Here is a 14,963-nt window from a genome sequence, read left to right as displayed (position 1 = left end):
TCTGGAAAAAACAAAAAACAAAAAACGAAGTTTTAATAAAGTTGTTACAAAATAATTTGGTAGCAACCCTAAATCTGAACTGACTTGAAACTATTTGTAGCTTCTATTTATCCCACCTGTATGAATATTAATACATTTTTGGTGTGGAAACAGTAATGCAGAGAAACAGTAATGCTGTGGAACAGATTACATAAAGTACCACAAACACATCATATTACCTTTCTAAAACATGAATATGTCTGCATTCTGAAACACATCTGGCCCCAAGGGTTTGAAATAAAGGATTGGGAACTTGTAAAAATTGAAGTAACTTGTGTATTGTCGTAATGATGAAAATAAAACCCAAATGAAGAGCACAAATTTCTAACCTGCGTGTAATTCAATGTCAAACTGAATTTTGATGACTGTCCAATGTTATTTCTCCATTATGTTATTTTAATACTCCTAGTAGAATAGACATAACCAGCCTAAAGCTAGATCATGCAGGGATATAATTAACTGGTACAAGACCTAAAAGAAATGAAAATACTGCTGTAAGCATTTCTGGCCTCAGAAGACCATAATTTAGCAGGTACTCAAGGTAGCCATTCCTGTGGTTTCACATAAAAAATAATACACGTGAATGTCAAATAATGTAAGATATGTGTAAACTATGCATAGAAGTAGCAGGAAGTGAAAAACCAGCTGAGGAGCGTGTAGGTGAATATATTAAGGAGGCATCACTAATAAGACAGGAAAACAGTCAAAAGCAAACTATTCAAACATTCAAGAGGCAAAGTACAGAAACAAATATCTATAGGAGGGTCTCTCAACTTCAGCACTAGACATTTTGGCCCAGAAAATCCTTTATTGTGGGGGGTCTGTCCTATGTATTATAGGGTATTCAGCAGTATCCCTGACTTCTACCTACTAATGTCAGTGGTAGCCCCCTTCTCCCTCAGTTATGAAAAGCAAAAAATATCTCCAGGCATTACCAATTGTCACCTAGCCTGGGGGCTGGGGAAGGGCAGGACAAAAATTGCCTCAGTTGAGAACCACTGATCCAAAGGCAGAAAAAAGATTAAAAGTTTGAAGATGTTTCAGCTTCCAGATTCCAATTAAAATACCCAAATATACTTACCTGTCAAAATTGGTATGTGGAAAAAAAAAAAAATCACTTTCTATTTCTCTAGATTTACAAGTGATTTTATTATGTTTTCATCTCATATTGATAGGAAAGAAGAGACTGAAAGGTCAAGTTCTTCATTCTCAATCTGAATGTCCTTACACTCTATGCAAGACTTGTTGATTTTCCTGAAAATTAAACATAGCCATAGTTGCTGTTACAGCAACGCATTTAAGGAAAGAATAAAGTACTAATTGGTTATGAGAGGAATATGATTTGCAGCATGTAGCTGCAAAGTAAACACATAACTTTTCTAAAAGCACACACTGTTTTACTCACCTTCTAATTACATTATCTGCATTGAACTTAATAGATCCTTAATAAAAATGTGAAGTTTAGAGGGAAGAATATTATTTTCACTTGGTCACTCCTTTGGAAAATGTTTCTAGTCACACAGGGTACTAAGCATTTTTGCTACACTGCCATATATGGAGGAAATAACTAGGCCTACTGTGAGTATCAATTGCCTCTCATAAGCAAAAACAGTAGCTAGATAAACTTTGAATAGGTTATCAAATATTAAATATCATAATTATGAAAAAGGTAAAGAACGTATAGGATATTTAATAAATTTTCTCTGAAGTCATTGTTTTGCCTGGAATTGCTATTTCTATGTCAATTTGAGAGACTTCAATTTATTTATTAACATATCTTCACATGCAAAGCACCATGTGAAGGAAGGAAGAGATACAAAAATGAGTAAGACAATCTCTGCCTTCAGGGAACACTTGCTCTTGCAGAAGGTAGACAAGTATTATAATACAGCACGAAAAAAGTGCTTTATTAGAGTTGTGTTGAAAAAAACTACTGGCTTATTGAGAAATAAAACATCAATTTGCTTTGATCATAAATCATTTAAAATTATCACTAACGCCCAAGTCCTCAGAAAAATCCTCATGACTTTTGAGGTCTACACTGATGCCAAAATGAATTTATCAACAATAAAACTAATAATATAAACTACCTGTAGATGACCATGGCACAGTGGGATGAAAAATACTTTGTCAGAGTAGTTCTATATTTATCTGTTTTACAGTCGAGCTTCCAATTAAGATTTAATTTTTATAAAAAGGGGCTTCCAGGATCTTTTTTTTTGAAGAGTTGAAAATAAAAGGACTAGATAACCAATCAGATACAATCTTGTAGCAAACACCAAAACAAAAACAATCAAATGTATTAAGAAAAAGCAATCTATCTGTATGTGTGAGAGAGTTTACAACCAAGTACTCTACAAGTAACCAACAAAGCTAATATAGGGATCACACGTTATTTCAATTATTACCTGCTTTCATATGCCAATTAGAAAAAAGCTTTCAAAATTTCTCCTTAGTTCACAGACAAGGAAAGAATGCTATGGGGTTAGGTAATGCAGGTAACAGCAATCCAGAATGTGAATTTTAGAACTGCTGATATAATCCCATTCACAGTAAAATCACAAATTCTTATATTTTAAAAGGGGAAAACACAATCATTACTCTTACCTAAAAATTGTTTATTATACTTTACTGGACAATCATAATATTCTCTATTGAATTAAATATCATTGATCTTATGTATGTTCCTTTAAAAGGGATGCAGTATTTGTTCATCTATGCCTGAAGCTTTTAGGTTTATTTTCTTTTTTACACAAGTTTCTAGGAACTACTTTTACTGCTAATAAAAAACAAATTGCTTGTTATGTACTTGTACTCAATAATCTGGTGACGAATTAAGATAAAATTATATAAGACATCAATGCACTGGAGAAAATGCCAGCAACAGTGAGAGCACACCACTACACTGTGTCTCCCATTTTTATCTTGCTGTGGCCACTTTACTGACTCCATTTACACTGCTACAAAACTTAAACATATTAATTCGTTTAATCCTCACAATAACCCTATTATAAAGGGGGGTAATAATTTAATCGCCACTTTACAACTGAGAAGAACAGAAATATTCCAAAATGTATCTAAGGTAACACAGCAAGTTAGTGGCAGAGCATGGATCTCAACCCAGACAGTCTTGCTCCAATACCAGCACTTTTCAAATCTACTTACATATGCAATTCACCAGGAATCTTGTTAAATTCAAATTCTGGGTTGGGGGTTGGGGGAAGCAAGAGTCTGCATTTCTAACAAACTCATCTGTGACGCAGATGCTGACAGTCTGCAGGTCACTCTTTTAAGTAGCAAAGTTCTAGTCTACCCTAGAAAATGATGGAAAGTGGTAGCAACCCTCAGAAGAAAGTAGAAATTATCCTCAGACAATTAGACTAATGAAGAAGCTAGAGATTACCAACTACTGGTTTAGAAACAACTGCTTCTTTTATGATTTCATTATGTTTTTAGTTTTAAAGAAGAAAGTCAACGAAATTACCTCATCTCAGGTTTTGCTAGTCAGTATATTCACACTATAAACTTGAAACTGTAATACATATCCCCCAATACGGCCTTTCCCACATCAATAAACTATTTATTAATACAAATACCCCCAAATATCTTCAGAATAGATTCACTCTGAACATAATGATGAGTATTTTAAGAGTGTATATTTATGCTTCTTCCTATATGGAAAGAAATTAAGGGTTAAGTTGGAAATCAAGTACCTTTCTAAACTTTTGCTGTTCGCACAAGTGGTGACTAGGAGAGGACAAGGACACCCTCTGGGAAACAGATGGAAAGTAAATGTCTTAATAACACATCACTAAACAATTCTAGTCAATAATTCTCTCTAAATACAAATAGGGAAATGCCCATAACACAATTTCCCTTGACTCTCATTGATGTATCAATTATTTATACTCTATGTAAACAGCATAAACTGAAACCAATAAATAATATATCCCTATGTTTAGTACACTATGGTCCATGGCCCTCAAATACCTAAAACCTAAAATAACATCAAATCACTGGAAATAACGTCATTATCAAACTTTTACACTATCAGGAAAAGAAATATCAATGCTATCAAAATATACTAAAACATGTATAAAGCCATACACAATACTAACATCACCCTGGGTGTGTATGTACTAGACGTAACTATATACTAATTAAACAATATTTCATTAATTAAAAAATAGGAAAGGATTTTAGAGAAATCGTCCCAGTCTGAATAATTTTTGTTTTGCTGAGTTTTCTTGTATTTCATTCAACTTTTTCCTCAATGTACACAGATATACTTTACATTTCTTCCCCAAGGAAGAATTAAAGCTGTCACGTACTTTGACAAACTTGTAAAAATCGTATTCAAGACTGTAATGGAATTCTGATTAAATAACTACACATGAAAGCCAAATGTATTAGGTTTCATAGATCTCAGGCAATATGAATTCACATATTCTAGAATTTATGAATATAGATTCCATTTTTAATTACAGCATAAATTAATAAATTTAAACTGTACAATCACCGTAAAGCTAAAATTCTCATTTACGCACTTGTGAATTAAAAGAATATAACACCACAGTCTGTCACAGATCTGACATGAAGGCAAAAATATAATACAAATTCAGGCTTCTTACTTGTCAAAATTCTAAAACACCTTTACCGAATACTCAGTATTCCAATTCCCACTCAAGGACAAAAAGTAGGTCTTCTTCCACCCAAAAGAATTTGAAGACAAACAAAGTATCTGGATATTTTACATGTGAGGCATACGGAAAAACACTGCCTCCAATAACAAGCAACAACTTATCCTGGTTCCCTACTAAGACATATTTTATGTCTGTTTTTCACATACCACAGCCATACATAAACTCATCTATTAAAAGAACGTGAGAACTAAAAGATGTCATTTGCAATAGGTGATAGTCATCACAGGTTGTGACAAGGGAAAGCAGGGATGAGGTGTTCCATGTTATTGTTCACAGAAAACCCAAAGTTTTGATGTTTCACTAGTCTAATCACTAAATGAGGAAGCATTATTTCAAGGACTTAAATGAAATCTGGTAAATAAAGAGAAAGACAAGTGAAACCACTTATCTCGTGGAAAGATTCTACTCCCTCTAAAATAATCCTCAGTGACCTTGAGGAAACATTCCCAAGTTAAACATGTAAAGCAGATTTCTCTGGTAACTGCAACAGCAGGCTATTGCTCTGAGGGCACTCAACACATGTCTACTAGGCTTTCTAGATTTATGCATATACATTAGTTTCTTCCATTTGCAGAAAATCAACAGAAACCTTTAAAAATGTTTGACCTTACATGCAATTTTAAAACATTTAAGAGTTCTGAATTGATAGATCTTTACATTTTTCATAATGGGAAATATCAGAACACACTCTGCAAGTTAAGTGATTCTTCCAGGGAGCAAATTTAACTTGACCTCCCTAAATGGCTACAGATTTGACACACCATTTAGAAGGCTGGAGGGAAAATACTTTGATTTGCTTGTTCTCTAAAGCAGCACTGTTCAATAGAAATATAATGCAAGTCACATATGTAATTTTAAATATTCCAATAACCATATTAAAATAGTAAAAAATTGAAATTCATTTTAATAACATTTTATATAGCCAAATACATCCAAAATATTATTTTAACATGCAATGAACGTATTTTTTAAGTCAATGCAATATTATACATTCTTTTGTTGTACTAAGTTTTCAAAATCCAACGTGTATAAATTTTACCCTTATACCACATCTCATTTTGGACTAGCCACAACCGAAGAGGTCAACAGCCACATGTGGCAAGTGGTGACGTTACTGGACAGCACAGCTCTTAAGTAATACTTTGAGATCTCACATACCACTATCTCCTTAAAATTAGTTTACATTCATGTTTCCTGTTTGAACTGAAATTACAAATACAAGCAAACTGTTCATTCAATGGATAAATCAGGATCAAATCACCTTATCTGAGGATCCAGTTAACATACAGAGTAAGAAGCAATTGGATTATACCCTATTATATACCACAAGTAGACTTCAGAGATAGGGTCTATCATCCCAAGTGAATACAACTTGTAACAGAAATACAGGTTAAACACGAAAACATTTTCCTATCAAACCATAAAACTGCCTTATTTCTTGCAGCCGTTCGCATTATTGGGCACATATCTCTTCACAAATTATCTACAATATTGTTTTCTATGTGTGTTTAATTTTTTAAGCCATATAGTCATTTAAAAAAGAATAGAGCGCTATACAAATGAAATGAAAAAAATTATTGGAGAAAAAATAATCAACCAGATACTTTTAATGTATCTTATACCAACCAATAATCTTAAATTCATCTACCTGAGTTCCACTGAAATGAATTCCCACGATTCCAACTCATTTACTGCTTTTCATACACATATTCCAACTACCAAAATTACTAAAAATTTCCTCAAGCCATCAGGACGTTTGCTTAAAACATAAATAATTCCAATAATGCATTCTGTAGAAAACGAGGACTAAAACCATTAGCTTAGCCCATAAAATTTATCCTTAAGGCTAGTAACTGAATAAATCAAACAGAACCAACTATATGCTTGTTTACTGCATTTACATTTTGTAACACCACATTCAGCAATTTCTAAATAGGGAAGGTCAGTACAGATTGTACACAAGCAGTAACTTTAAAGCTGAGCAAAATTTTAGAAGTTTCTTCAGTATACTTCTGAATAAACACCCTCTACAGAAATATATCAGAACAAAAATCAGCACCATTCATAAGAATCTCAGAAGCACAAAATCAGTATATTCATAAATCCACAAAGTATACTTATGCTAAAAAGTATTTTTTCTCCCAATTTTATCTAGTTCACCTTCTACAATTTTTGTTTAATGCACTTGCAAAGCTGTAAAGAAGCAAACGTTGTCTCCTCTGCTGCACACATATCCAGACAATACATCAATCTCTTGATATTTTTCCACAATTTGAAACCAAAACAACAAAATTCATTTCTTACCTGCAATTAGGAGGAGGATCAAGGGTTATTTCAGCTAGCTCCTTCTGAATTCTGTTAGTGAAATGAGAAGAGACAAAAAGGATTTGAGATAGTCTACAGAATAACCAGGGAATTACACTGCCCTCTACCAACATGCAGTTAAATGCAAGGCTGGCTCTGCCTTCAGTAATGCTAACATGGCTGCTTCCTCTTTGTTCTCAGAGGCATAACCCAAATCCCTTAACAGAAACTTTGCAGCTTTTTTTCTCACTTGCTGCTGCAAATAAGTAAGTCATTTACACTTGATTTGAGAAATACTCATCCACTAGTACTCAGTAAAGAATATAATATCTATTTCAAAACACTTTTTACCAAAGAAATTCTCTTTTCAAGCTTATATGCAAATGAGACAAAAAGGGAGGAGGGAAAGCACTGGAATATTTGACAAGGACTTCGAGTGACTTTTACTGAGGTAAAAATTAACAGGCTACTGCAAGAGCACATTAACAGTTCTGACAATATTTTATCTGTCAAAAACAAGTTTAAAATTTACAAATATCTTTACTGGTGAAAAACTTTCGAAGACTACTTGACATTCTAATTTACCCATTTCTGTTTTCCCTGATCATAGGCACAGCACTTAAATTTTGTAAATATTGACAGAAAGAGAAAATACATAGGCCTGAGTTAAGGGGGAGAAAAGCAGTTCTCTGATTTGATTCAAATTTAAGATGCTTTCAAAACTTTAGATGTGTCTAATATGTTCCACATCAACACTACACCAAATTGAGAAGGATTTTAAATTATGTCAAAGACTGCTGCCATTCAAAAATATTCTCAAGTTATTAATACATCATTACTGAGACAATAAAGGTGAAAATCCATAGAAAAATATGAGTATGAATCACCACAGAATGTAGTATTTGATCAGTTTTTACATTTTTTCCTTTAGTTGTGATCAATAAAAATTAACAAAATGTCAACATTGGCTAATGCTGTAGAGATTATACATTTTATGTTTAATTACTAGAGTTTGTGGATGTTCCACTACTACTACCACTGACAGAGTCTCATTGACAGAATCTTTTCTTCTCTATCAGAAAATATAAATCAATAGGAAACGAATGATCTTCCACTTACATCCAATTAAATATGTTTCTCCTGCTGTTGAGTATTAACTTGTCAAGCACATCCACAAGTTTCAGAGTGAAGAGGTCCAAGGACAATGAAAGTTTTCTATCACCAGTGACACCTCAAATTTTAAAGGGCTACTTTTCAGTTTGACTTGCCCTCACAAGCACAGGGAGGGATAATCATAATTTAACCACGAAAGTTAGCTGTGATACATGATTTAAAGTCATGTTTTGTAAAACTGTAAGCAGATTTGCAGCACGATTTTAAATCTGCTTTCAAACATAGCAAAGGCCTGAATTTGCAATTTTCTAGCAAATATGATCATTTCTGATCATTAAGTTTCATGAAGAGAGGCCCTGCTAATCTCTGGAAGTGTCAATTTCATTAAAGAAGATTATGACTCATAAAAGGAAACATCCCCAAAGTACCATCTAATTTGGGTTCACCAAATTTTCCTTGCCAACTCCTTAAACAATCTGTCAGAATGTTAGTCTAATCTCTACTCAAGGACACTCTTAACTGAAGTTACCGAAGTACAGAATAAGTTTGCTTAAAAGCACAATTCTAGCAAGGTTGCTTACATACCACCTAAAGAATGACAACTCATTCAAGTACAAATAAACTGACAATGAAGTAAATATTTCTGAACTATTGCTATTGATGTAAAACCAACAAAAGCGTCCAACCACCTGGAAGACAACGTGACAAAGTGTGCTGGATCCTTCTTTTACACATTACCTTTTAGCACTAGTGGATAACTTAGCAGTGGTTTTGCTAGAGAGTTTGGTGTTTTTCTTCTGCTGGGCGGCAGAAGGTTTTCTTTCCTCTTGTTCTTCAGGCTCTGGAGCGGCTGGGTCTCGCTGGTCCGCATCTGAACTGCCACTGCTGGTGCTGGGGCTCTCATCATCGGACCTTTGCCTATCACTGGACATCTTGGTGAAGTTATCTCTTGGAAAACTTTTAAAGAGAACAGGGGAGGATGGAGAGAAAATGTTAAATCTAGGAAATAAACCAACAGCATTTTCTTCTATTCATCTAATATCGTATTGTAATGAAAAAGCTTCAAAAGTGTTCACACTTATTTCATCATACAACAAGGGTTACAGGGGAGGTGATGTGTCACACAACGCCAGCGTTCAGGGATTTGCCGAACTCAAGTTAGAAAACCCACTCACATTTTTTTCCATCTCTTGGACAATCTATCAATTGTCTACTTTCTCAGAAGGCATGAAACAGATTTGCCAAAGAACTTAGGCAACAAGCATTAATAACATATGACACACTGTAAATAACAGATCTCGCTGAAAAAATGTTTAAAAGTCACTAATAACGTCTAAATATTTACACACTGACATTGGTCAAAGCTACCAAATTCCCTTTCCGAGAGGAAAACACACCCTGTTAATCGCCCATATGCTTATTTAAGGTGGCGATTCCTTCTCAGTGCACGTAAAGGCTTTAAACACAACACTTGGAAATTTAAAAATCAACTAACGAGCTCCTCTAGCTGTTTCCACCGCCAGCAGCGAAGATTCATCCGGCCAAGACCTAGCTGCCACCCTGGGAAAAGCAGAATTCAAACTGCACCTTCTGCAAAGCTCCCAATGCCACCAAGGTTCCTCGCTCAATTTTTACATCACGGACCGACATTTTGTCCAAAATAACGAAAAAAATAAGAAACCCAGAGGAAAAACAAACAAACAAACAAAGCCCCAAGAAGTGCAACAAATTTCCGCGCCCGCGGAGGCGAGCCGCGGCCGGCGGCGGCGGCCACGCAGCTCCGCGGCCCTTTGTGGGGAGGGCCGCGCGGGGGCCGCGGGCAGCGCTCGCCGCGCCGGGCGCCAAGTGATGCGAGCAGCCCGGCCGGCCCCGCCGCGGCTCGCGGACACCGGCGGCGCGGGCGCCCGGCGCGAACAAAGCTGCCCGCCCCCGCCCCCTCCCCCACCGCAGCCGCCGCCGCCCCGGCCGCCCCCCACGCGGCCCCCCGGCCCCTCCGCCTTACCTCGGCCGCCCGCCCGGCCCGCTCGCGCGCCGCTACGGTGTGGGGGAGGGAGAGAGAAAAAAACCCTTCCTTAAGGAAATGGAGGCAGCTGTGGGGGGGGGAAGGGGGGGGAGGGAAAAAAAGAAGCCGAGGAGGCTCTGGCCGGGGAGTGTGGAACATTGAAAGTCGGAGGGGGTTGTGCAGTGCCGGGCTCCGGCCGGAGGGTGGCGCCGCCCAGCGCCTTCGGAAAAAAGAGGGGTGGGAGCTCGGCTGGGCGAGGGCGCGAGCTCCCGGCGAGGCGGAGGGGACGCGGGAGACCCCCGCGCGCTGTGGCCTCCCGCCGCCGCCGCCCGGCTCGGCTCCTCCCGGCCGCGCAGTCAGCAAGTTCCGAGGCGAACGCGGGGGGAGGGGCGGGCGCGGCGGCGGCGCGCGTGCTCGCTGCTTGCCTGGCGGAGGGGCGCGCGCCGCCGGCGCCCGGCGGGCGCGAGCTGTTCCCGCGCGCTCTCGCGCGCGCTCCCCGCACCTCCCCTCACCCGGGGGGTGCACGCGTCCGCCCGCGCGCGGCCAGGACAAAGAGCGCGGCGGGGACCTGGCGGGCTGGCCCCTGCCGCCCTTGGCCGCGGAGCCTGTGCCAGAGAAGGCGGGGGCGCGGGCACCGTATCGTGGGGCCGCTGTGCCGCGGGGTGGCTTCCGGCCTGGGCCCGCCTCCGGGCGGAGGCTGCCCATTGGGCTACCCGCGTCCCCAGGGCTAGTTCCATCCCGTCTGCCTGCGTGGGGGACGTCGTGGCTCCCGGGGCCCCAGTACCTGGGAAAGGGCCCTGGGCGCGTGGTTGGGAGTCCCCCGCCGCCCCAGGAGACGGGAGACTAATGGGTGTTGTTGGCGAGGCCAGGCACGCAGGCGGAGAAGAGCTGCCACTTGCCCCTCGTGTAAGCTGGAGGAAGGGACAAGTTGGGGTCCTGGGCATTGAAGAGAGTAGAATATATTTGTTGATTAGGGGACCAATCTCTATTTATTTTTGGCTCACAGCTTGCAACTGTCGCTGCCAAAAGGGACTGTCCTTCGGATGCTTTGAAACCTTAAAAATCCAAAACAGTGTTTAAAATGTCCCGCTCAACATTCTTAAAAGTGAAGGAGAAGAGTTTGGGGTTATGGGGTGGCGATGAGAGCTAAATACATGACACTTTTCTGCGGTACTCTTCTGTCTTGCACGAGGTGCCAGTTCTGGAAAGAAGTCCTGAGTGATGGTGGGTCAGAATGTCCACCCAGAAAAGCTTTAGGTGGAGATAGTGACAGTTTTGTTTGTTCTACCATTCTTTTTGCAGTCTCCAGGTGGACTGTGCGGTTTTTACCCCGCGGCACAAAGTAGCCAGAATACAAAAACTTCCTGTTTGCCGCCCAGACCTTCTCCAGCTACTGAGAACTTGTTCCGGTGATGGAGCCTCAAAGGAATTTGTGGATTCCTCTCCCACAAGTGTCCAGGGGCAGGGGTGCTGTGAGAATGTGCAGTTCACAGAGGGAGTGAGAATGGCAGAGGCAAAACATGTACCAGAGTTAAGGGAAAGACGAAACGACTGAGTGAGCCAACTATTTGCTTATTATTTCTCCTAATAGAAAACTTTTGGTAAAAGCTTGATAACAACTCTAAAGAATAAGTTACATTTACGTAATTTTCCAAAGACACAGTCATTCAGTTAACTTTATTGAGGGCTCTATGTTGCTAGGTGCTGGACACACTCATTCAATTGCTGTGTGACTAAAGCCAGGTCTCTACTCTGTGCTAAGAGCTCCTCATCCAGAAGGAACAGTTCATTAAAGTTCACTAGATTCATAAGCAGTAAGGATATTCCACTCAGAATGAAGAGATAGAATAACTCATGCCTCAAAAAAGAGCATGGTCTGTCTGTGGACGAGCATTTTGATTTGGCTGGGTCAAAGAGTGCTTGTGGGAAAAGCTTGTTAGCGAAAATAAATGCAGAATTTTCCCCCAGCTTTACACGATGTGATGTTACAGCAAAAGCCAGACAATTTGGAGTTCAAGCTTTGCTTTGTTTGGAATGGGGAGATATAAAAGGAAAGCTGTATGCTAAACATGGGTTCTTTTAGGAAATTTAAGAACACAGAAATAGCCTGAAGGCCCAAAGGCCAATTGCTGATAGGATTTAGTGGGGTGAGGAGCTTAGGGGAGAAAGATATTTAGTTGTGTTTGGTAACATCTTCAGAAATAGTATTGGGTTGAAAAGCAAGGTAAGTGTATTGTAATCCTCATTCTACTAAGTTCATATGACCTTGGGCAAGTTAAGTTATTTCAATTACTCTTATGTAAAAGGAGATTGTATCAAAGGTTCTAAGCCCTCTTCTACTCAAACATTCCATGATTCCATGATTTTTTGGTGAATTTGAAGTCATGGAGTTTAACTTAACTTTCACCCAACAGAATATTCAGGATCTACTAACTGCTTGGGAAACTGGAGTGAAACATGGGTCATGCTCTTAACCAAGCTCGATTGTGTAGTGGGGCAGCCAGAAACGTAGCCTGCAGAATGAGAAGTGCTATATTAAAGAAGTGAATGAGAATAGAGCATTCTTAATCATCAATTAATTAATAATGGAACTATTAATTCAGGTTGGAGTTGTGGGGCATGAGGTAAACGTCAAAGAAGGAAACATTAGATTAGTCCTGGAGAGAGCACTAGGGCTAGTGATAATGTAGATAATATAGGTAATACTCTTGGCAAAATACCTGGAACTTGGGTGTTCAACAAATAATACCTATTGTTAAAGTCACCATAAAGATAATGAATGGTTCCATGAGGTTAGGGGCAGTAGTGCCCTGCCCCCACAATGTGAGGTGCCTGGCTGCCTTCATTCAGCTGACTCAAGGGGTTGCTCAAATGATTTCAACTCACGGCTCCTCTCCCAGGTGACATGACATCACCTCCACCAGACGTAACTTGTAAGATACAAATTGCTTCTAATGTTTAGTTCTTCCTCACGTGACAACCTGTTTTGTAATTATTTTCTCTCTCTCTCTTGTTTTTGCTATGTCAGTCCTTGAAATTAGGGTTCATGTTTCACGGGCACTCTTGGGAGCATATAAATTTGACCTAATGCAATTATTTCATAAAATATATAATAAAAAGGGCCCTTTTCCCATAAGGTCCCTCAGAATAGTTCCACAAGCAGACACCAGTTACCACAAAAAAGATTGTTTCCTCTCAGTCTCTTTTCTTTTCTCTTGTTGGTGTGGGGTCCTGCCAGCCTCTCTCTCACAGCCCTGAGAAGGGCAGTGGTAGGAGGGAAGATGCCGAATCCAATTGCAGTATTACAATGATTATCTCTTATCCCCTTATCCACCAAATGTTGTGACAAAAAGAGGCCTGCCTAAGAGCAAATAAGTCAGACCCCAGAATCCTTTGCACCTCCGTAGTTTGGGAGATGCTTTTCCTTTCAATGAGTCTCTGTTATCTGTGTACATAATTGTGAGTATGTGTAACTAAGAATTTCACAGGGTCTATCACTGAGTTACCTGAGAAGTTTCTTAATTGAATGATTATGTAAGCTGGGGTATAGCCCTCAACTCATCCACTATGACCAACAGCATCCCTCACACATAAAAGATGTAGAATACATATGAATTTATTTTGTTGATTTTAAGGTGCTTTGTTTCCTTCCAGTCAATAACTTTTCTGAGTGTCCCTTCAGTTTTACTGGCTGTTTCTGATGCTTTCCAGTTACTTGTATCCTCAGTCCTCTGGCTAAGCAGTTTTCTCTTTCTACCCATAAACACTGCATTGGTTTACTAGGAAGGTATTTCTTGGCTCAGCCTTAGTTTACATAGCCTTGTTTGTCATTGTTAGTCCCAGTGTCTTTGGATCCCCAGAATCCAAGTGCACCCAGTGACATCTGGGTGCACTTCCACTGCATCCTGAGGGGAAAACCTGCTGTGTGCTGAGCCCTGGAGTTCCAAAGGTGCATAAGCCTTGGTTTGACGTCAGATAACTCAGTGATTATTTTCTGTATTTCTCTTTTGAGATAACTCTAAGGGAAGGTATATACCCAGAAAGGCTTATGTCATGGTAAGGAGCCTGTACACGTGAAACAAAACCATGAGCACCTTAGTATGTCAAAAGGCATTACAGAAAAATTTTTAAAGAAATATTTAACATTATAACAAAAATTTAGCCTTGCTAGTTATCCAGAAAGGAAAGTTGAAATGAAATATCTACCAAAATAGCAAAAACAATTTTTAGTTGTTATAATAATTCCTGGAAAATTGGTTTTAAAAAAAAAATCCCTTTGCCCATTTCTAGTAGCAATGAAAATTGGTACATGTTTCAAAAAGCAATTTGGAAGTTTTTTTCAGGAGCATTAAATGTTGCCATACCCTTTGACCAGATTTCTCCATTTCAAGAAATGTACTTTAAGGAAACATTCTAAAAGTGAGAAAAATGATATTGAAAAATTGGAAATGTCCAACAATATGCAAACGATTACACATACTGATTCACCCACATAATTAAATTTGCCATTATTAAAATAACAGTTGTGCAAAGCAAGCTAAAATACAAAAACAGATTATGATAAAATACACTTAAGGCGTAAGTTTGTCTATTTTAGTCACTGAAATCAGAGCCTGCCTCAATACCTCTCAAGGTACGAGCACAAAGTAAATCCTCTATAAATATTTGTTGAATTAATATGCATTGTATTTTTACAATAAGCAAAACAAAAATGTCTGAAAACAAAAGGTTGACCAGTACCTAGATTTTAGAATGACTATGAATATGAACAACTTTATATTCTTTTTACTATATGCAGTGTT

General features: G+C 38.9%; 2 protein-coding genes across 4 annotated transcripts in view; one reads left to right on the top strand and one right to left on the bottom strand.

Moving 5' to 3' along the window:
• The window catches only part of UBE2E3 (ubiquitin conjugating enzyme E2 E3), an 82,945-nt gene extending 72,675 nt beyond the window's left edge, over positions 1 to 10,270 (bottom strand). Inside the window, exons 1-3 of one of the 3 annotated variants that reach the window (XM_007965530.3) lie at positions 10,162 to 10,270; positions 8,898 to 9,116; positions 7,047 to 7,097 (exon numbers count right to left, since the gene is read on the bottom strand). In XM_007965530.3, the coding sequence (XP_007963721.1) occupies positions 7,047 to 7,097; positions 8,898 to 9,091 (245 nt within the window). In that variant the 5' untranslated portion in view covers positions 9,092 to 9,116; positions 10,162 to 10,270. Of the gene's footprint in view, positions 1 to 7,046; positions 7,098 to 8,897; positions 9,117 to 9,654; positions 10,075 to 10,161 lie in introns of those variants that run through there. The other 2 variants (XM_007965532.3, XM_007965531.3) reach the window with 2 other exon arrangements.
• LOC140712647 (uncharacterized) lies at positions 9,274 to 13,795 on the top strand. The gene is made up of 3 exons (XM_073020253.1): positions 9,274 to 9,316; positions 9,837 to 11,067; positions 11,464 to 13,795. The coding sequence occupies exons 1-2, from the start codon at positions 9,274 to 9,276 to the stop codon at positions 11,006 to 11,008; spliced, it is 1,215 nt and encodes a 404-aa protein (XP_072876354.1). The 3' UTR covers positions 11,009 to 11,067; positions 11,464 to 13,795.
• The last annotated feature ends 1,168 nt before the right edge of the window (positions 13,796 to 14,963 follow it).

Source organism: Chlorocebus sabaeus, chromosome 10, assembly GCF_047675955.1.
Source record: "Chlorocebus sabaeus isolate Y175 chromosome 10, mChlSab1.0.hap1, whole genome shotgun sequence".
In the NCBI taxonomy this organism is placed as follows: Eukaryota; Metazoa; Chordata; class Mammalia; order Primates; family Cercopithecidae; genus Chlorocebus; species Chlorocebus sabaeus.
Note: the sequence above shows the minus strand (reverse complement) of the source record. Positions and strands in the feature narration are given on the sequence as shown.

Excerpts from the sequence above, each read along its gene's own strand:
- LOC140712647 (XM_073020253.1), top strand. The coding sequence starts at position 9,274 with ATGTGTCACACAACGCCAGCGTTCAGGGATTTGCCGAACTCAA. Across the intron at positions 9,317-9,836 it reads CAGGGATTTGCCGAACTCAA|AAACCCAGAGGAAAAACAAA; the intron begins GTTAGAAAACCC and ends GAAAAAAATAAG.